Here is a 23,726-nt window from a genome sequence, read left to right as displayed (position 1 = left end):
TTCTTTATATTTGTTCTTTTTTTTACAGTACAATAATACAGTACAAATAATACAATAATGCATTTGTGTACCATGATTTTTGTATAGCTATATGTTTCCCAGTTTATGGCTATATATTTTGTTTCCAGTTCTTTGCTGCTACAAAAAGTGCATTGATAAATATTTTTGTTGTGTGTGTTATCTTTCTTTCTATCTTTGACCCCCTTGTGTCATTTGCCTGTCAGAGAGATCTCTGAGTTCAAGGATATGGTCCTTGCAGTCACTTGTTAGAATTAAACTGCTTTCCAGAAAGGTTGGACCAATTCACTTTTACCAAAATTGTATTCCTATGTCTGTCCTTTCAGAGTTCCTCCACCAGACTATTCCCATATATTGTCTTCATGACAGTTTTCTGGGTGTGGGATGAAGCCTTAAGGTTGCTTTGATTTACATTTCTCTTATTGTTTGGAACTGGTTTTCCTATGGTTTCTAGTTTACATTTCTTCTTTTGAGAACTGTTCAATCAACAAGTTATTTGTGTTACTTGTTGATTGAGAGCTGTTTGTTCATGTCCATTAATCACTTGTTGAGGAATGACTCTTGCTGTTTTTGTGCTAGTTGACTATGTGTATGTATGTGTTTGTGTGTATGTATGCATATATAATAAAACATACACATAAGCTGGGTATTTTGAGTTTATTTAAGGTATTAATACATAACAGTTATACATATATAAAATTTTGTTGTTCAGTTGTTTTCAGTCATATCCAACTCTTCATGACCTCATTTGGAATATTCTTGGTATAAAGGTATTGGAGTGGTTTGCCATTTCCTTCCCCAACTCATTTTACAGATGAGGAAACTGAGACAAACAGGGTTAAGTGACTTGCATAGCTGTCTGAGGCCAGATTTGAACTCAGGAAGATGTCTCCTTGATTCTAGGTTTGGCACTCTATCCACTGCTTCACCTTGATGACCCACATATATAAGATATATTGAGTTCATATAAGATATATTGGATAGCAGATCCTTGTCAGATATTCGATTCAGAAATTCCCCTGCTCAGTTTACACCATCCCTTATCCTAGTGGCATTGAGTTGTATTCATGAAAAAGTATTTCAGCTTTGAAACTGAAGTTTTCAATTTTATACTGTGACCATCTTTACTCCTTATTTGATTAAAATTTCTTTTAATAGTTGACCAGGTGCTCTTGAAATTTTTTTATGGCGTATCCTTTTTATGGTGTTTCCTTTAATATTTATTTAGGTTACATATGCATTTTAAGCTGGTTGTGGTATATGATGTAATCTAAGAGTTCTTTATCTTTTTTTAAAATAATATTGACATCTAGAAGATAAGTGTGCCAGTTAGGGTGTTTTGACACGTTCCTCAGTAGCAAATTCTTACATATGCTTGACTTATTTGCTTCTGGTGGGATCTAAAATGTGTTACTCAGAGGAAAAAAATGCTTATGTATATCTGCATATAAATGTATACACATGTGTATATATTTAGCCATTTCTTTCTAGCACTCAGCTGTCAACTACTATAGGATCCAAAATAGACCCATTGTGGGACTGCCTCCATTCTGTGGCAATGTAATTCAGATCTAGTCGTTACTGCCCGCTCATTCCAGTGCCTTTGTTGCTGACTGAAAGCAGCTGGATGCTGAGCTTGTGTGTAGGATTTTCCACCAAGTTCCTTCCTGAAAGGCAGCAAATAGAGAATAAGAGGAGGAGTTAAAGTACCTGCCTTAGGCCTGTTCTTAATCAAGCGTCAGACTGAAGGGGAGAGAGATTTTTCAAGCGTTATGAAGTCAAAGGAAGATCCTGAGGACGAAGAAAATATTGTTAGGGATCCAAGCTAAGCATATAATGCCGCCGGATGAATGTCGGACGGGAAACTTTATAAACAAAGGTCTCAGGCTTTTGGTTGGAGTTTGGGCTGAGTATTTGTTTTATGTGAATGGCTGAGGTTTGTAACTTAATGCCTCGGACATAGTTTGCTGCTGGCAACAAGGAGTTCCCAGGCTTCTTTATGATGAGCTGTTGGTTTGCCTGTTCTGCTAAAAACCGAGTAGGTATCCCTATGATTTAGCATAGCAAAAGCTTATTGGTAAGATTGTCCTGTCTGACTTACTTAATACTCCATTATGAATGTTCCTTAGCTTGTTTTATTGTTTTCAGTCTGATTTAGTGATAAATAGCCTTACTAGCAAAAGTCTTTGTGTTTGTGTAGGTATTAGAGACTTAATACAGTAATCACTTGCCTAAAATGAATTGTTTTGTAATCACTACCAATAATTCACATTTTACTTAGTTGATTAGTAGAAATTGATATAATGAAATAATAATTGTAAATGGAGAATGCTACATTTTGATTTAGAAAAAATTCTGATTAACTTGCTTAATAATTTAGAAACACCTACTTCCTATCCAAGCAGTTTTAGTATAATGTTTATATTAATTAATTTAAATTTATTAAACTAGTCTTTCCTATTTAAAGCAGATTTTTTTCTTTTTGGTAGGGGGCAAAACAGTACTCAGTGTCTTTTTGAGGGCGTTTAGGTCACTATGAAAGTCAGGGAACTGACTTCAACCTACTTCTTGCCCTTCTTTGAGGCTTATTTTTGAAGAAATAAGGCATAGTGAACAAAGTATGTGAAGATAAGTCAGTTAAAAATATTGTTTGGATTCATAAGCTGAGACTAGGAGTCTTTTTTTTATGTGTAAATATGTATTATTAAGGCATTTGTGGTTATCGGATTTGATTTGTATCTTTAAAGAACCTAACAGCATTATTTTATTGCAACTGTTCTTATAATCAGGTTTAGAGATTGGGAAAAAATATCTAGGTGGATTAGAGAAACAGCACTGTATTTAATGGGGCATATAGCAGTGTTTTAGTTTATACTTATTAAAATTTAGAAGCCTGATTTGACCAACATGTCTAGAATAGTTCCATCTCCTAGTAGTTTCTGTTTGATGGGAAAAGATCAAGTTTTAGCTTAAGAATAATTATCTTAATGTTTTTTTCCAATCATAACTAATATGGTCCCTTATATAATGAAAGTTAGTATGAAGCTCAGACCTTTACTGGAATGCTCCCTAAATAACAAAACTTAACCTTTGTTCTCCTTTTAAAATTAATATGCTTAGGTGGTCTTCTTTTGTTTTGTTTTGTTTTGTTTTTAAGTATGTAGATATAATGGATTGATATTTGTGTCAACTTAATGTATGAAGAAAAATGAAATAAACTGACTTCAATAATTGTGTTGTGAGCACTGTTAATTTACCTTAATCTTTATCATAAGAAAAATGCCATCTTGAAATGTTGTACAGCTGACTGTTGCAAATATTCCCAAAATTATGTAATAGACAAAAAAAATGAAAACTTTGATGTGTTACTGAATCTTATTGTATTTGACCCAGATCTTTTGGGTTTTGTGATTTCCTTTAAACTTTAATGACTAAGCTGTTTTTCTTTGAGAAAATATGTAGATATTTACAAATGTGTTAAGTGCCATTCTCTATGTTACTGGCAAAGAATATGGAAAAAAATGTTATTCTCCCACAAATTAAAGACTTTGTAGTGGAATATCCTTTCTCTAATAGGAATAGACTTTTATTGTGGTTGGTGTTAATTTTCAACATATTGATAGCATAGAAATGTTCGTACAATAACATAGAAAATGGTGCATATTTGATGTGCTTGGGAAATTTAACTCAATGTGTTCTACCAGAATACCTTATCTGACATGATCTTTTGGTTCCACAAAGTCATGACTTTAGGCAAAATAACATTGTGTGAAGAGAGCTGAGTAGTGCTAGTTGATAGGAAGTAGGGGAGTTAAACATCATGGAGAATTATAAATATCTCTGATATTTATAAAGGTTTTGCAAAACACTTCATATACCTAATCTCATTTGATATTTAGAATCCTGTGAGGCAGGTACCGCAGGCTATAATATCCTTATTTTACAAAGAAATAAGGTGTGACTAAGAGATTAAATGATTTTCATATGGTTACACAGCAAATGTCAGAGGGTGGAATCAAACGCAGATCTTTCCTGACTCCCAGACTTGGATTTGCAGTATCCTAACAGTGTTAATGCAAAATGCTTAGTTCAGGTCATATAAGTGGTATATCTGTACTGCTTGTCTCACTTTCCTTGTGTCCTATGAAAATTTTCTCATTGCTAATGTGACATATATTTGTATTTTTCGTTTTTGTAGCAAGCAACAGATTGGAACAAATATGATGACCGACTAATGAAAGCAGCTGAAAGGGGAGATGTAGAAAAAGTGTCCTCTATCCTTGCTAAAAAAGGAATCAATCCTGGTAAACTGGATGTGGAAGGCAGATCTGCGTAAGTATCTAATGATCCAAAAATGTTTTAGGTGTATTTGGGTTATACTTTAAGTAGGCAGAGTTAATAAAGGAGTTGCATTTATTAACTTTGTGTCTTGGTTAGTATTTCAATAAAGCTTTCTGCTCTTTTATATACTCTTCAAAAATACGTTTATCTGTCATATTTTGCTTTGCTCTAGATGTGTAATTTCATCAGTTAGGGGAACTCCCTACTTGGAAACTACTTACACTGATGCAGATCAACAACTCATCTGTGATTTAGTCACAGAGAGCTGGGAGGGTAAGGACTTGTCCGTGATCATAGAGGTAGTATATTTTAAAGGCAGTATTTGAAACTAGGTCTTCCTAACTCCAAGGCCAGCCATAGACATATTTGACTAATGGATCTTCTCAAAATGAAAGTACAACAATACTTAGGGTTCTTGGCTTGGTTAAGTCCAAGCCTTTCTTCCAGAGCCATAATTAGGAATTTTTGTATCTGTTGCAAGAGGAAGGAAAGATGCCATAATGAATTGGGGACCAGGGAAAGAGAAAAGAAACTCTAAGCTACCTGAGGTCTGGGGTGTGTCCCATTTTACCTTCCCTACCCATCTGTAGACCATCTTGTAACTTCCTATTTTTACTAAGTATTCTTGCTATGCCGAGAGCCTGCTTGAGGTAGTGCAGCGGTGTCAAATTCAATTGTAAACAGATTCTGGCTGGCTACATATTAAATTAGAAAGCCACAAATTAACACTATGTTGTATTATATTTTTTTATTTCGTTAAACATTTCCCAATTACATTTTAATCTGATTCCTGCCTTGGGCATGGAGAGTTTTGCAGGATGTGTGCAGCCAGCAGGCTATGAGTTTGATACCCTCAATGTAGTGCATAGAGGGCTAGCTAGCTAGTCTTTGGCTTCACATTCCACCTCTGACAATGTAACCCGGTCAAGTCAGTAGCCCACAAACCTTTCTAAGTGTGGAAGTGATGTGTATATATATATCTACCTGTGCTGATATGCATTCCCAGGTACCCTCATAAGGTGGGGAGGGTATGACTGTAGATCCTTTAATAATAGTAAAATGCTTTGTCACCCATTGCCTCATGGTGGTTAGGTATGGGCTGCCTCAAGTCTTCTAGTCTCCCTTCCATTTCAGGGGTGATCCCTAGCTAGAGTAATCCAGGCAGGATAACTCTTAAATTCTGTACTTGATTTTGTCAGAACCCCACGGTTTCCCATCCCCCTGCTGTGTCCATACCTAATATGAAACTAGCATGCTGGTTGAAAAATTTGGGGGCCATTCTTTAGCCATCCCCCCTTCTCCTGCCTTAAGTTATTTCAGAGATACCCGCGATATTGGAAGAGGAAATGCCTGCCTACAGCTTCTCAAGACCCAGGTGAAGGATGTTGGCAGCCTTCAGGTTACTGTAGAATTAGCCCATGGTTGGCAACTTTATTTGATAGGGAATATTGTTGCAGGATACAGAAAAGTAGTTTGTGCTGTTACATTTCCTTGTGCCACCTTCCTGGAGTGGTCCTGTAAGCTATTCTTCCTTGGGTATGGGAGTGTTAGCTTTTGGTAGGAGCCCACTAACTGAAGCACACTAAAATTTGTCAGCAAAGCCCTACTCTACGTTGTTCGAGAGGTGCCTGTACTCCTCTTTCTTCCTCTGATTGATGAGTTCTTTCTTGGAACCTCCCATTTAAGGAAAAACTCACATCTTTCCTGCTCACTTGCTTGCATATAGGTCTCATCTTCCTCTCTGCGCCCTATCTTCAACTCTATTTTATGTACTCTGGTGCACCTCCATCTTCCCCATTAGAATTTTAACGCAAAGACCATTACTTTGTCTGTATTTGTATTTCCAAAGTTGAGCATGTGTCTGGCGAGTAGTTTTTGTTGCTTAGTTGTTTCAGCCATGTCTGACTGTGAGTCTCTTGGCAAAGATACTGGAGTAGTTTGCCATTTCCTTCTTCAGCTCATTTTACAGATGAAGAAACTGAGAAAAACAATTTTAAGTGACTTGCTCATGCAACTAGTAAGTGTCTGAGGCCAGATTTGAACTCAAGGTATGTCCTGACTCCAAGCCCAGCTCTCTATCCACTATGCCTCCTAACTGTCTCTGGCAAGTGGTAACTTTAATAAATACTTCCTCTGCCTCGTGATGGCCCTGTCTCCCCTCTACCCAACTGAAATAATTTTTTATTCTGATTAAGTATATTAAAATAAACCTTAAGTGCAACTCTAAAGATGGGAAGAAGTCATAAAAGGCCTGCTGAATGTTTGGAGAAGGGACTGGCAGTCCTATCACTTCTTCATGATGGTGAAGATAGTTTATGGGCAAAAAATAGGTACATGAACCTCAGGCCTTTTTCCTTCACTACTTTCCCCTTTAGCCACTTTTTCTGAACTGTGGTTTGGCGTAGGGCTTGGAGGCAGCCAAATCCCTGAGCGCTGTCTTTGCTCTCCCCATCCAAAGCCCTGGGGGCCATTTCTGGTGCTGCTTCTTCAGAACTACTTGTGTGACTCAGTGCTTGTAAGTGACAGTCATTTTAGCCTTGTTAAATGTTAAACTTTTCTCACTTGTAAAATGAAGAAATTAGATAGTTTACCTTTTAAGCTCAAAATCCTATTAACCTCTATTTGTACTAAAACAGACATTATTTGGGAATCCTTCCCAGCCTTCCAACTCAAATGTCCAAGATGAGGCAAAGGTTAGATTTTAATTTTACCCAAATCCTTCTATGATTTACCCTTATTTAAGTTTACCAAGGATCTAAAAGTATAAAGCAAATAATAAATGTAAAATAAATAATAGAAAGTGAACTTTTAAAATGTTATTCATATGTGTAAGACTCCATTAGAATATAAGCTTCTGAATAATATTGATAGTGTTGTGTGTTCCTGTAGGTGTCTAGTTCATTTCAGGGACTCAAATGTTTAAAGATTATGTCAGGATTGTGGCTCACACATTAGGAACCACTGCTTTAGCATGATTACATTAATATCCAAAAGCCCATTTCCTTTTGTGATGAGGAAACTGAGACCTAGAGAAATTAAATGGCTTGCCTGAATCTCAGCTATTTAGGAACAGCACCTAGATCCCAGGTATCTTTTTAAAACTTTTTTATTTTATTTTATTTTGAAAATGTATATTTTGTTTTCCCCAATTACATGTAAAAAACAATATTTAATATTCTTTTTTTAATTAATTCTGAATTCTTTCCCTCCCTCCCTGCGTACCCTGCACTTCCTGAAAGCAAGCAATTTGATATATACTATACATGTGTTGTCATGCAAACATTTCCATATTATCCATATTGTGAAAGAAAACATATACCAAAAACAAAAAACTCAACAACAACAAAACAAAAAAATAAAGTTAAAAAAGAATGCTTCAATCTTGCGTTCAGACTCCATCTGTTTTTTCTCTGGATGTGGTTAGCATTTTTCATCATAAGTTCTTTGGAATTATCTTGGATCATTGTATAGCTGAGAATAACTAAGTCATTCACAGGTGATCATCATACAATATTTCTGTTACTGTGTACAGTGTTTTTCTGTTTCTGCTCATTTCACTTTGCATCAGTTCATATAAATCTTTCCAGGTTTTTCTGAAACTTTCCTGCTTGTTAATTCTTCTAGCACAACAGTATTCCATCACAATCATATCCTACAGTTTATTCAGCCATTCTCCTAATTGATGGGCATCTCTTCAGTTTTCAATTCTTTGCCACCATAAAAAGAGCAGCTATAAATATCTTTGTACATATAGATCTTTTCTCTTTTAAAAAAAAAAAAATTAAATCTCTTTGGGATACAGACCTAATAGTGTTATTGCTGGGACAAAGAAATTCCACACCCCCCAAAAAAATAGAAAAAGGAAAAGGATATTTATAGCAGCTCTTTTTATGTTGCATACCCTTTGATTCAACAATTTTATTACTAGATGTGTATCCCAAAGAGATCAAATAAAAGTGATGGTGGTAAAATTAGGTAGAAGAAATATAAAGATTTAGAGAATTAGGATTTGGAATAACAAAAGACTGGGGTAAAAAAAGAAACAGCAATTAGAAAAAAGTAGGGTTAGCCCCACAGGAGAAATGGTAATTTTTTAAATGAGTACTCCACAGAACTAGTATCTAGGAATTTGAACAAGTAGAAAAAAAAAAAACCTTACACAAAATGTCTTTTATTTCTAAACAATTTTAATAATATGCTAATTTTTTTTTTAAAAAAGAGAAAACTTTTTACTTCTGAATTTCTTTATTTTTTTCATGGCATCAGAAGACAAAGTTTTAAAAAAATAAATGACTTGAAGTCAGAACTCTAAAGAAGGAGTTTTCAAAGCTCCTTCAAAGACCTAATGTTTTATTTTCAATTATAGGTCCCATGCTGTAATTTTAAGCATCCACGTAATTTAGGATATTATTATATGACTTCAATTCAGTCCAAGCATTTACTAAAGGCCTGATATGTTCCAGTTATTATGAAAGGAAGCAGTCCCACCTTAAAGGAGCTTATAAGTTTATATTTCAAAGCTATGTAAATATGAAATATATTTGCAAGTAAATACAAATTCATTTTAAAGAGAGAAAGAAAATGAAATATAAAATAACAATGTACTTTAAGAATGTATTTTAGGCAGGATGTATTTTTCCTCTTAGTACTCAAATATAACCATTTCAATACAGGTTATATTTATTTTTTTACACTTTTAGGAATGATGGTTTCACTTACCTGTTAAAGGTCTGAACATTATGCTAGGGGAACATCACATAGATAATTCTGTAATAATAATGTCATCAATTTTAAGTCTTTTTCTTCATTCTAGTTTTCCTGAGTTTCAAGCCACAGAACAATAGAACTCAGGAAGGGAAACACTGACATAATGGAATTCTTGCTAGTGGTTTCCACATGTTGTTTGTTTTTTTCTTCCGGAACTCAAGTAGGAAGAGTTTGAAGGCTCGTTATATTTGGGGTTAGATGTGCAGTGAAACTTGTGTTTAATTTAATTTAAATTAAATTTAGTGTATGTGTGTATGTAAATAATATGATTCTTCTTAAAAAGTTCTGTTTGGCTTTGAAACTAAAGTTCATTAGTCTTATGGTTATTATAAAAGTGCACTGTGTTGAACTGTGAACTTTAGCTTGGAAAAATATAATAGTTGTTGGCAATAAATTTGAAGCGAGAGAATTTGTCTTTTGTGGAATTCATCAATATGTTTTTGGCATTTTGAAGTGCACACAGATAAGAATTCCCTTTCTCCACTCTTTACCCACATGCACATATCCTTTTCTTTAATGAAAACATGTAGTTGGGTCATATATAAGACACACTAAAATATGCTTCCCATCTTAGCTAAAATTATAGGAACAGAATTTTATTTTGAACTGGTCTATTTTGAGTAACCATTCTATCTTAATGTGTATCCAGGAAACTTAGGTTGAAAATTTAAAAATTAGATTATTAGTAAGGAAGAAATTTCATTTAGAAAATTAGTTATGATCCATAGTATTGCTGTGCCTTGCTTTAAAAGAAGCTGGAACATATGAAAATCTGAATTTATGAAACAGGCATAGGAAGTTTTGTGGGGTTTTTTTTTTTTGCATTACAAAAAGGGTTTTTTACCACAGGATTCATGGCAGATGTTCTTCATATGCAGCTTCCTAATGCATTTAAGTGCTTTTAGTAACATCTAGTTTTCAGTTAATTATCAAATGCTCAAAACATGCCTGTTTCATCAAATGCCACAAAAATTGTGGCATTCTTTAAATATGGAGAGGAGATTTTTCAGATTTTGTAGACTAAGATGTTAAAAATAAATCTGCCTTAATGGTTTCTGAGAACACAGTTAAAATGTATTTTAACAGTAATTTACTAAATTAGGGTATCAGAGAACTTGACCAGATTTACCCAGGAAATTAGATTAGATTACTCTGCACAAAATGTATATCTTTGAACTCAAAATTTACTTCTCTGTTTTGGAAACACTACCTTTCTTTCATAGAAGCATTTTGTTTTCTTTAAAAATGCACATTGAACAGTTGATAGCATTGCTTAGGTCAGCTAGTGTCACATGAGACATCTGAAATTAAAAAAAATTGTTTAATAGATTGCCATGTCTGTTTTATGCATTGTCTAGATAAACTACTATTCACCTTCTTCTTTCCATAGAAAATTTTCTGACCTGTTGTTGATATATTTATCAATTTGACTTTGGAGGAGGATGATCAGGGATGATCAGGGGGTATTAATTCCTACTGGCCTGAAAACATTTAGCATAGTAGTAGTAAAGACAGTTTAATATGATAGATACATGAATCAAAGATTTATTAAATTCCTACTGTGTCCAACACATTGTGCTAGAAATTGTGGATGCAAAGCTAAAAAGAAACAAACTTTGATCTCAAGGAACTTAACATTTTTTTTAGAAGCACGTATATGTGGACAAATGTAAAATTTATAAAGTAATTTTGAGTGTGGAGTAGGGAGGAAGTAGATGCCGGGCAAGGAAGGAATCAGAGATGGTGCTTGAGGTAAACCTTGAATAGAGCTGGAGATTCCATGAGGAAGGTAATGAGGAGGGCCTGCATTCTAGACAGGAAGGACAGCCTTTGTAAAGGTACATCTTGTGCTGGGAAGGACAATTAGCTCTATTTGACTAGAACTTAAGACTGTGTAGCATCTCTGTACAAAGCATAGTAATAGGTATTAAGTCTTGAAAGATAGGTTTAAACCAGGTTGTGCAGGTCTTTAAATTCCAAAGAAGAGTTTGTGTTTAGTCCTAGGGACAAGAGATGAAAGGAATTAGATCCTTGCTTAGCCATCAGGTAGCTCTTTGGCTGTGGTTTCAGAGGGTCAGAAGGAAGAGGAAGGAGAGGAATGGATTTATTATCTGTAAGAATGCCTTTTCATAGAAAGATGGAATTTTAAAGCTAAAAGAAGCCTTAGAAATAATTTAGTTTGGCATTTTCATTTTATTGGTAAGGAAGTTGAGCCCTTGACATGTGACTTGCCCAGTCACAGAGTTTGTATTTGTCTTTGAACCCAGACTACAACTCAAGTCTCCTGAGAGTTATTGGTCTTTATGGTTCAAAAACAGTTTTTTGATGCCTTTCGTTATTTAATATTCTATTTATTTCCTGATACTCCCCCTCTCCATTGAACCCTCCCTTGTAGCAAAGAACAAGTTGCCTATTGACAACTCTGTCTAGCAACATGTACAACTTTGTTCATATATAGTTCTTTATTTCTGCATAGAGGAGAGAAATGCTTTATCATCTTTTACCTGTGACCAAGGCTGGTCATTGTAATTAATCTGAGTTCAGCTATCTTTTAGTGTTGATTTTGTTTAGAGCATCAATCATTTTGTATGCTGTTCCCTTGGTTCTCTACACGAGTTCAAGAAAAATGTTCCTTTGAATTTCTCATATTCATCATTCCCAATGGTAATAAAATGTTGCATTACATTCACGTAGCACAATCTATTCCTCAACCAATAGATAACCACTTTGTTTCCAATTTTTTACTGTCCAGGTGTCTTTACTACACAGATGAACTGGAAGGAAATAATGGGAAAAAAGTGGAAAGAGGGAGCCAGGCAGTACTAGATCTCAAACTATATTACAGAGCAGTAATTTTCAAAACAGTTTGGTACAGGGTAAAAAAATACATAGATCGGTAGAACAGATTAGGTATACAATGTAACAGAAGTAAACCTAGTAGCCTAGAAGGGCCCAAAGTCTTTATAAGGTCTATTACTTTGCTACAAAGTAGCTAAGTAATATAAAGTCTATTTATAAGGTGTATTATAATCCTTTATAAGGATTCAGTTTGATGAAAAAGTTTCTGGGAAAATTGGACAGCAGTATGGAAGAAATTAGATGTATACCAGCACATCATACTTTATACCAAGATAAGTTCCACATGGATCTGTGAACTAGACATAAAAGGTCACATCATAAAGAAATTAGAGAAATGTGGAAAAAATTACCCATCACATCTATGGATGGAAGAAAATTTCATTACCAAACAAAGGATATAGAGAGGGTCGCAGAAGATAAATTTTGATTACATGAAGGATAATTTTGATTATATGAAGCTAAAAAGTTTTTACATAAATAAATATAAAAAAGGTAAGATTAAAATGCGTCTTAGGTACTGTTCTAAAGCCAGCACTCTCTCAATTTAAATTCATCATTGAGATGAAATAAGGCACTCACAAGTTACTGGACATTTAACAAAGGAGATGGTTTACTTTGCCCTAAAATAGCAAGAATATACAAAAAGGATCTAGTGAGACTTAGCTTCTCTGGATGTAGAGGTTCTTTTCTCCCCCACTTCTCTCCTGCCCCTGTCTCCTGCTGGAACCCATCTGGCCAGTAAGTTATTAGTCTGTAGAGACTGGTGTGGTCTCAGGCACCCATCAAGTCTCAGACTCTTGGCTGTCAAAGGTTGTGGGACTGTTTATGCTCCCTGAACAAAAAGCTCCATCAGAGAAGCTGGGCCAATCAAGTTGCTTGGGAAGAAGAAAGCTGTGGCAGAGAAATCAGGGAAACCGCGTCAGGAAAATACTAATCCTATTACAAAAGGGAAACAGTTAACTGAGAAAAGAGTCTTTGTAGCGAGTCTTGACAATAAGTCTCGTTTTGAAGATTAAATATGTAAGGCACTGACTCATATTATAAGAATAAGAGCTATTTTCCTATTGGTAAGTTGTATAGTCATATAAAAAAAAATCCTCCAAATAGTGATAGAAAAAAAGTTAAAGTAATTCTGAAATTATACCTCATGCTCATCAACTTGACAAAGATGACAAAAAAAGGGAAAATGATAGTTGTTGGGTAGTGTGTGGGAAAACAGACACGTTGATGCACTGTTGGTGGACATGTGAATGAGTCCAACCATTCTGGAAAGTAACTTGGAATGATGCACAAAATGCTCAACGGAGTTCAAAGAGAAAGGAAAAGGTATTCTTACATGCACAAAAATATTGTACATTATCCTTTTTGTGTTGGTAAGAAACTGAAAACTCATGGGAAACCCATCAATTGGGGAAAGACTGAGCAAAATGAGATGTATATATCACAAATGAAATAAAACAAAAAGCTAAACAGGCATGATTCTCTGAGCAAGATAAAATTTTATTATGAGAGCCAATAACCTGAGAATAAGATGGTTCAGTCTCTGCTTGTTTCCAACTAAAGACCTTGAGCAAAAAGACAGCTCCCCTTTTATAGGTTTTGGGGACTATAGAACAAAGAGTAGTGTAGGGTAGGTGACATCATGAGGTTGTGGGAAAAATATAATTGGTTACATAGCTGAGGCATGGGGAACAATATGATTGATTGGAAATTCTTTCCTCCTGTGACTAAGAAGTGTTTATTGTTTGAGTACCCCTGCAGGATAGTGACCCAGACTGCTTTGGATAGCAAACCAGACTCTTTGAAGGATGGCTTGGTGATGTAAAAATATTAGGCCCAGCTTCCTTATGGCAAATGGAATCCCCCAAGGTCAGCAGAATTCCTGGAGGCAAGAATAGAACGGTGATTAGCAAGAGAACTGGATTTCTCAACTTAACCCATTACAGGTCTGCTGAATTTGGAATTAAGTATAGAGGCAAAGAGCCATCGTTTAGACACTTACAGGAGAGCATCAATTAGCTGTAAATAGGATCAATAAGACAATGTTATAGGATTTGTTTTAGTCTTCTTAATATTTGAATAAATATATACATATAGTTGTAATAATGTGGAATACTATTGTGATGTGAAAAATGAAGAAATACGATTTCAAAGAAACAGGGAAAGCTTTGTATGAACTTTTAAAGCGTGAAATGAGCAGACCTAGGAAAACTGTTTGCATTATAACATTAATAGTATAAAAATGAACAATTTTGAGGACATAGAAACTAATGAAGAATTTATACAAGAACAACACCATAAACAACTTAAAAAAACTATGAAAGCTCTTAGCAACACAGATGAAGCATGCTGTCCATCTTGTGACAGAAAAGTGTTGGGATTCAGGCTGTAGAATAAGGCTTTTTTTTAAAACTAGTTAACTGAATAAATTTGTTTTCCTTGAATATGTGTGTTTGTTACAAGGAATTTGTTTCTTCTTTTCCCTCCCCAATTGGGTGGGGATTGAATTGGGTAAAGAAAATAGATTTCTTTTAAATTAAAAAAAAAACATGAAAAATTTAATAAGAAAATAAGCAAAATATCTTTAAAAGAAAATAAACATTTTCTTAAAAAAAGGAGCCATTCATTAGAGTAGGTTGTCAGAAATCAGGATGGATTGCTAACTTAAGGATTTCCTGGAAGTTTCTTGGAATATATATACACGTGTGTGTGTGTGTGTGTGCGCGCGTGTGTGAGATATGCATATATTGTCCCCCCCAACCCCCCACTCTACTTGGGAACTAGTTATCTTAGGTACGTTCATCATAAGATAATTGCCGTAGTAGATGGAACTCTAGACTTGAAGTAAGAAAGATCTGAGTTCATATCTTATCTCAGATTATTATTATTTGAAGAACTAAAGACGGTCCTATGAACTTCTCTATTTTAAAGAGTATATTAGAATCCTTCATTTTGCAAGTCACTTAAATCTCTTTTAGCCTCAGTTACCTCATCTGTAAAATTCTTACATATAAATCACCATAAAGCTCTACATGAATGCTTCTTCTCCTCCTCCTCCTCTTTCTCCTTTCTTTTTCTTCCTTTTTCTCTTTCCTCTCTCCTCCCTTCCTTGTCTCTCCATTTCTTTTTCCTCTTCCCTTCTTACTCCTCCTAATTCCCCTCTCTTTTTCTTCCTTCTCACACATTACTAATGAAGTGATTCTGTATAAGCTACTTGACTTCTCTGTGTTCTAGGCAACATTCTTAGACTATAAGCTACAGAGACAACCCCTATTTGTATTGGTAGATGATTTTCTTATCTGGGAGTTTCCTTTTAAAATGAAATAACAGGTCCAAGAAATCACTTGGTCTTATTCCATATGTTTCTGAGCCTGTGGCAAAGCTATTAAGCTATCCCCCTGTCTTCTCTCCTTTCTTCCCATTCCCAAGTATTTAATTCCTGTCACATATACCAAACCATTTAGGATCATAGGATTTAGAGTTTGAAGAACATGTAGTTCTAGTCTCTCAATTTATAGATGGAGGAAACTAAAGCCCATAAAAATAATGTGACTTTCTTAAGGGTAATAGGTGGAAGTAGCAAAGCTGGAAATTGAACCCAAGTTCTCTCAAACAAATCCAGATTTTTTTTATTATAACATGCTTTCTCAAAAAGAAATTTGAAAATATTTATAGTTGAGAATAAGACTAAGGTCTCTTTTTTCCCCTTTTCTTTCTCCCCTACAAAAAGAATTCCACATGCACATGACATTGGCTGTGTTGATATACTTTGTACTTGTAGGGCTATAGTATTTGTCAACTTTGTGCTTGAGTTAGGAATTTGAAAATTCAACTAATGAAGATCACTAAATCCTGGGAATGGATTCTTTTTGTATTTTCTGAATTATGCAACATTTGTTTTAAAATTTTATTTCATTTAAAATTTCATTTTTAGAGCTTTTCAGCTTCATTAAAAATGAGCAAGTCTAATATTGATTTTATAGTAAGGGAGTTTATAGTACTATCTTCGGTCTATTTTAGATATATGATATAATGAAATATGTTTTTAATATATTTTAGTTTTTATTTGGCATTTCATGTGCAATATTGTAATTTTTCTTTTTTGTGTAGATTCCATGTTGTTGCATCAAAGGGAAATTTGGAGTGTTTGAATGCCATTCTTGTACATGGAGTTGACATTATTGCCAGTGATGCTGCAGGTATTCAGTTTTCTTTAAAATTTACTTGTAGAACAGAATAATTTGTAAACCACTAATTGTCTCATTCAGGCTTTTTGAATGAGGGACAACTTTCTAGCTTTACGTAAATGGAAAAATATTGTAAATATAGATGCACAAATCAGTATTTACATTATATTCAGAAATGGAAAGGCAGATAGTAATAAAATGGGTTAGATATCCCCTAGAACAGGTATTCTTAATCTGGGGTTCACAAATTTGTTTTAGAGATATTTTCATAACTATTTCAGCATAATTGGTTTCCTTTGAAATCTATGTATTTTATTCATTTACAAATATGCTGAGAATACTCCATAAACTTAAGTCAGACTGTCAAAGGCATTCATGGCACAAAAAAAGGTCAAGAATCCCTGTTCCAGACTAGTTAGATAAAGTTATTTGAAGGGGAGCTTGATATATTAATTAAAAAAAATAACTTGTTTCCACTTTTTTTTTTGTTCCCTTTCATCTGGAGCCAAAAATAAGCTAATTTCTCTGGCTATGTTTCCTTTGATCACTTTTACTGTCTTCACTTGTCATCTTACTTTTGTGTCTATTTTTTCCTCCTAGTGTAAGCTAAGCTCCCTCCCTTACCTACTTAATCAAAATCCTTCCTTCTTTTCCCTTATGATAGTCTGCATATATTATCTGGCATACTATTATATTGGTCTATAATTGAAATTCTATTTAGGAGAAATATTTATATACCTCCAACTAATCACTACTGTTGATCATCTTCAAGCTAGATTTCTGGCAGAAGTGTTACCTACATTTGAACTGTTAAAAAAAATTAGTGTCTTCCCTATAACAGGTCCTTCTAGACATTGAGGATGATTCAATTATGAATAAAGCGTACCCTGACCTCAAGGAACTTACTATTAGTAAGAAAAAGAAAAGTGCATAACTTACCTTGATCAGACAGCGTGATAGAGTGTATATAAGAAAGATTATGCATCTGATTGGGACAATCACTAAAAGCTTCATGAAGAAGGTACATTTAAAGGATGGGAAGCTAGGTGGTGCAGTGGATAGAGCACCAGTGCAGGAGTCAGGAGGACCTGAGTTCAAATCTCCTCTCAGATGCTTGACACTCACTAGCTGTGTGACCTTGGGCAAGTCAGTTAACCCCAATTGCCTCATCCTGGGTCATCTCCAGTCATCCTGGTCACTGGATTCAGATGACTCTGGAGGAGAAGTGAGGCTGGTGACCTGCACAGCCCTCCCTCACTCAGAACAAAGTCCAGTGCAAGTCATGTCATTATTTCTCTGATGGTATGGTCTTCTTTGGCAACGAAGGATGAACACACACACACATTTGAAGGATGGGCAAAATGGTTTAGGCAAAGATGGAGTGTGAACAGAAGAAGTAATTTCTGGCAGAAGTAATAACATCTTTTTCAGTATTCTAAGATGACCTTTCAGCTTTGTAATGAATTAAACAAATTTTTTTAAGCATATATGTTGAGCAGGGTACTTTGCAAGGTACTAGATATGCAAAAAATGAAAAAAACCCTGCCATTCATGCTCACAAGGGGCAAATAGTGTACAGGGCACAGAACTTGTACAAGTAGTTATAAGGCATAGCAAAGTGCGATGGGGCAGTGTGAGATTGAGACTGTGCCCTAAGAAGATTCGAAGAGGAAGAAAAGAGAGAGGTGATGATCAAGATGATTCATGAAGGAAATGGCACCTGAGCTGAGTTGGGAAAGAAGAAAAGAATTCTAAAAGATGAAGAGGAAGGGGGTATATCCTAGCAATGGGAGCTAGTTAGCAAGCATTTATTAAGTGCTTACTGTATGCCAGATACTGTGCTTTTGCAAAGGCAAAAATGGGAGCCCAAAATCTAACAGGAGGTAGCATGCAAACAACTATGTACAAGCAAGATACATTGGAGGTAATCTCAGAGGGAAGCCACTAGCATTAAGAGGAACTGGGAAAGCTTACAGAGGATGGGATTTTCTTTTAAGATTTAAAAGAAATCAGAGAATCTAAGAGTCAGAGACAAGAAGGGAGAATATTACATGCATGGAGGACCACCATGAAGATTGGAAAGATGGGGTCACATCATGAAAGGCTTTAGAAGCCAAATAGGATTTAAAGTTTCATCTTGGAGGTAAAAGGAAGCCCCTTGAATTCATTGCATTGGGATATGGCTGTCACATGGTCGGACTTGTGCTTTAAGATCATTTTGATAGAAAAATCAAGGACTGACTGGAATAGAGGGAGACTTGAAGCAAAGAAACAAAATAGGAGGCAGCTCTGCACTCGGATGGAATACATAGGAACACTGGCAGAAAGAGTGAAGGAAAAGTTTATTTGGTTGGAATGTAACAATGCATCAGAGAGTAATGTGAAATAAAGCTGGTAGGTCAAAGCCAGATTTGGAGGGCTAAAGAGTGTATTTTATTTTAAAAGTGTTAGGGAACCAGGAAAGTTTTTGAGCTGAGAATGCTGAATATATCTATGCCTTACTTACCAAAATTATTTTGGTAGCTGTGTGAAGGATACATTTTACGGGAAAGCCCTCATGCTTTGATCACACTCTTGCCCCCAAGATCTCTATAATCACACATTTTTACATGAATTATGTAAGAGAAGATACCCAGTAGTTGGAAACACTCCTTAATTTGGGAATTTTCTGGGAATTAATCAGAGGAGGTTGCTGCTTTGACTGCTGTCAGGCCTTTTTTTTCACTGTTCACTTTCTGTACCACTTTATCCAGGACATTTGGTAACTTATTACTAAGGGGGAAAAAATCAACCCTCTAGGTACTTAGATACCCAACATATATATGGATGTTAGTATGTGTGATTTTCTTTGATTGTATTCTACTTTTAGTTGTTCCTTAAGAAAATCTTATTGAATCATCCATTTCTAATGACCAAAGTTATAAAAATTTTGTAGTTTCCTGTCTATGTGTGTATTCATTCAAATGTATTATCTATTAATTAGACTTTTATTCATAGGGAGAAATGCCCTTCACCTTGCTGCGAAATATGGACATGCTTTGTGCTTACAAAAGCTTTTACAGGTAGTGAAAATTAAACACATTTTTAAAAATTCTTTTAATTATATACTAAGTATTGTTTTAATGTGTTCTTCAAACTTTGGATTAAAGAAAAATGTTTGATTTATTCAGTCTTGTTTAGACATTTTTTTAAATGGAGGAATGTTAAAGAAAACAATGGGGAAATAAATTGCATAACTTAGTGTATTAAAAATAAACTATGAGGACTCCCTTCTTGTGAACATTAGCTGAAATTAGAAATTTTTGGCATTTTAGTTTATATATTTATGACCTAAATTAAAATTAAAATAATTCAACATATAGTGCGACTTTGTTTTCCTTTCCTCTAAAATACTTTTTATACAGTATTGGCTTGAGTCTGTCAGCCAACAAATATTGTTTATAGACCCTTACAACAACCAGTGAAAAATTGTTATTCAACCGATTATTTAATGTCAAGGAGTAATTTTGTTACAGTGGTAGTAGTTTTTATGGAATTTGAGATTTCTTGAATTAAAGTTCTAGAGATTGGCCAAGTAGACATTTCTGTAAACTCTTTTGTTTTTTAAAACCAATAAACTATTACATTGGTGATAGCAGTTGAAACTATTTTTCTGGTTGTTGAAGTTTAAGCGTAGCTTGTCTTCTGATTTCAAAGCTCATACAGATACCTTTTTGTATTCCATGTTATTAAATCTTTTTTTCATCTTTAGTGAAATCTTATTACACATTTGCTTCGTATAATTTGTTTTATTCACTCTTCCATGTCAAACTAGATAATGAAACAAAGAAAAATGTAAATAGATTGACTTTTACTGAACACTGACTTAAGCTAGATGTTTTAAGATCTGATTTTTAATATGGAACTTTCGTAAATAATTTGTTTATTAATTTATTGATAGTATAACTGCCCCACTGAACATGCAGACCTGCAAGGTAGGACTGCGCTTCATGATGCAGGTAAGCAAAAATTTCACTAGTGGCAAGAGATTCTTTTTAAATGTTTCTTTTAAAAATTTTAAAAACTACTTTTACTTTTTTAAAAAGCTATTTAACTTTCATTGTTCATATTTGACAGATTGTGTTCTTTTAGAACGTTGACCAGTTTCTCCTTTCGTTCTTAAAAATTGCATTTTCATTTTTTAAAAAATTAGCTGAATAATGTTGTGGGTAAAGCCTGTATCATTGCATTATTTTCTTGTTTTTATTAAGGTTTTGTACTAATAATATTACAACACTTAGAATTAGTACTTGTGTGACTGAGTTTTCTCTTTGAGGTTTCTCTCTAAATATCCAAAAAAAAAAAAAAAAGGAAAGATGAAAACAGGACCGAAATGCAAGAGGTTAACTTAAAAATACACACACACAGAGCAGGAAGCAACTTTAGAGAATGTCCATTCCTTCATGTTATGGATGAATGAGTGAGCTTTAGAAGGTCATTTCTCCAGGTTCATAGAGATTACGATGGCAAAGATGAAGCTCCAGTCTCAGTCTCTGTCTCTCTACAACATGCTATACTAGTTTGCTATTACTGAAGTCAATGAATTCTTAAACTTTTTCTTTTTATAGTTTTATTTCACAGAAAGATACAGTTATTATTAGTGTTAGTATTATAATTATATTATATTATTATATATATTATTACATTAGTGTTATTAGAGAAATAATATAGCAGGACTAAGAAATTAACTTCTAACAAAAATCATCTGTTTTTTATTTTATTGTTACTTTTAAAAGATATTATATACTTTACTTTCTTTTTTTCTCCTTATTTTTCGTTCTTTTAAGACAAAGTAAGTTTCTGAAACTATATTTTATGATATATTGAAAGCATAAAATTGATAAAGCTAAATATTACCATTTAATTATATCTTTGGATCACATTTCACTTGTTTAATGCTGTAGTTTAATATCAAATGACATTTTAATCTAATATATTAAGCATTATTTATTGCATTTTAAAATATATAGCAAAAACAGAATGATGGTTTTATAGTTAAGAATTTTATGAATTAAGGTTTTGTTTATGCTTGCAATAAATGTTTTGAATAAAGTGTTTTGCTTTGATCAAAAGACATTCAGAAATGAAAGTATGACTAAATTTCACAATATGGACACTGCTGAGCCAATATTCTTTTCATCTTGATACCTCAGAAAGATTAACAAATACAGTTTTTTCACAAGATTATAAATTTCTCTGATTTATGAATATACTGTTTATTTTTCATCTATTTTAGATATTAAAAAGTCTTTTTTTTTTGAGTTCTTAGTAATGACTAGAATATCTGACTCTAAGGAAATTTTCTTGTATTTAGAGAAAAGTAATTTCTTTCGTCAAAGTGAATTAATACAATATTTTTAAAATAATCCAGTCAAACAATTCTTAAAATAGAAATGTGGTAGTCTGTATCATTGAGACCAAAGTATTAGAGGTTGTGAAGGTTCTACCTTTTTAAAGTTTCTGCCGTTTTAAAACGTAGTAACAGTTCATGCATTATACTGCTAGGAGAACTAATGCCTCATAAACATATTTTCTTTCTAATGTGCAGCTATGGCAGATTGTACTTCTAGCATACAGCTACTTTGTGACCATGGAGCCTCAGTAAATGCCAAAGATGCGGTAAGTTAACTTAGAGTCATTCCACAATTCAACTAATGGAGGTGATACTGCTTTTCTCTATTTCCCTCTTGATTGCATTGTGAGCTACTTGAGGGAAGGGAGTATTTCTGACCTTTGTGTATATCCCCAGCATCTAGCACAGTAACTGGTGTGTGATGGGTGCTTAGTAAATGCTTGTCAGCTTTTCAGTTTGTCTTCTTATTACTGTTCAGGATGGGCGGACACCACTAATACTGGCCACTCAGATGTGCAGACCAGCAATATGCCAACTTCTTATCGACAGAGGTGCAGATGTTAATGCCAGAGACAAACAAAATAGGTAATGGGAAGTCAGTAACTAAATGGCTAATTCTTTTAAATTTAGTTTCATGTTTATATGAGCCTGCAAACTGGAAAATGCCTGCTTCATTTTATTTTATACACACACACACACACACACACACACACACACACACACACACACACACACACATATATTGCATAAATTGAACTACGTATAATTGAATTAGAGCAAGAGAGTTAACTGCGTTAAGGACTGACCGTTATGGTGAATCTTTTGTAAAACAAATAGTAATTCACCATATTTATTCTCACCTTTTTTTTTTTTGGTAAATATATTTTCTTAGCAGATTTATTCACAACTGGGACCACCTTAAACCAATGATTTAAGATGATGAAAATTAAATTCCTTTAAATATAATTTCATTTAAAAAAAATAGCAAGCTAGGCAAGATGCATAAGGTAAACCAGAGACTTATTTAAAAATCACATGAAAGTTACATAAAACTAACATTCAACAAATTGAACTGTTAATTTACTTAGGATACCTGAAAAAAAATAACATTTTAGATGTGTTTGTTGAATTTATAATTTGACTTTCTGATATCTAATGTAATTTTCTGACTTGTAAAACTGTGGAATTTAAATATGTAAATAGTAGAATTTAAATATGTGAGTTAATTACAATAAAAAGGAACTGTTTCAGTTATATCAGTTGTTTAAATTTCTTCAGTGAGATAAGAGAGGGAAATGAAAGAGGAGAAAGAAGTGACTATTTTTGTGATATCTCAGTTAAGCCTCCTGAAACAAACCTGTATTGTTTTTTAAACAAAACCAACTACCATAAAAACAGTACCCAAATTTCCCAATTTATTTCAAATAATGTGTACATTAATGGAGTTGGTAAGACCTAAATTAAAATCCCAGTTTTGACACTTAGTAGCTGTATGACTAGGCAAGTCATTTAACTATTACATTATTCCTCAGGTAACTCATTAGGATTCATCTAATGCATCATTGGGCGATTGCAGTCCATAGTTTTCTTGAATTCTATCAAATGTTTCCTTACAATGATTCATTATTGTGGTTGTGTCTTGTTCTAGGACTGCACTTATGTTAGGTTGTGAGTATGGTTGTAAGGATGCTGTGGAAGTTTTAATTAAAAATGGTGCAGATGTCAGCTTGTTGGATGCCCTTGGTAATGATAGTTCTTACTATGCAAGAATTGGTGATAATCTGGACATTCTAACCTTAATGAAGACTGCAATTGAGAATACAAACAAAGGTACCCAGTAATTTCCTTAACTTTGAAAGAATAAATGAATAGATTGATGGATACATGAATGAATAAAAAACATTTATTAAATGTTTACCGTGTGTCAAGCGTTGTGCTAAGTTCTGAGAACAGAAATGCAGAAACAAGATAGTGCCTGCCATAGGAGACATCAGGAGGGTTGATTGACATACCCTTTCCAGAATCAATGGTAGTAGTGATTTGATGACTGTTCTCTCAGCATTGGGGAGTGTTGTGTGTGATATGCATGCTGTAGCAGCAAGGTTGGCAAGGAGATGTCCAGGGTGAATGATTTAGGATTTGGTATCTTAATTTAGGCAAGT

General features: G+C 34.1%; 1 protein-coding gene across 12 annotated transcripts in view; it reads left to right on the top strand.

The window, feature by feature from the left end:
• Positions 1–23,726, top strand: part of UACA (uveal autoantigen with coiled-coil domains and ankyrin repeats) — a 99,574-nt gene that overhangs the window by 36,843 nt on the left and 39,005 nt on the right. For 5 of the 12 annotated variants that reach the window (XM_072615447.1, XM_072615423.1, XM_072615442.1 and 2 more), the window contains exons 2-8: positions 4,217–4,350; positions 16,096–16,184; positions 19,170–19,234; positions 20,113–20,170; positions 21,760–21,830; positions 22,043–22,149; positions 23,213–23,394. In XM_072615447.1, the coding sequence (XP_072471548.1) occupies positions 4,217–4,350; positions 16,096–16,184; positions 19,170–19,234; positions 20,113–20,170; positions 21,760–21,830; positions 22,043–22,149; positions 23,213–23,394 (706 nt within the window). Of the gene's footprint in view, positions 1–1,747; positions 2,057–4,216; positions 4,351–16,095; positions 16,185–19,169; positions 19,235–20,112; positions 20,171–21,759; positions 21,831–22,042; positions 22,150–23,212; positions 23,395–23,726 lie in introns of those variants that run through there. The other 7 variants (XM_072615483.1, XM_072615473.1, XM_072615436.1 and 4 more) reach the window with 6 other exon arrangements.

This window comes from Notamacropus eugenii, chromosome 1 (genome assembly GCF_028372415.1).
Source record: "Notamacropus eugenii isolate mMacEug1 chromosome 1, mMacEug1.pri_v2, whole genome shotgun sequence".
Lineage (NCBI taxonomy): Eukaryota > Metazoa > Chordata > Mammalia > Diprotodontia > Macropodidae > Notamacropus > Notamacropus eugenii.
This window is presented reverse-complemented; position numbering and strand designations above follow the sequence as displayed.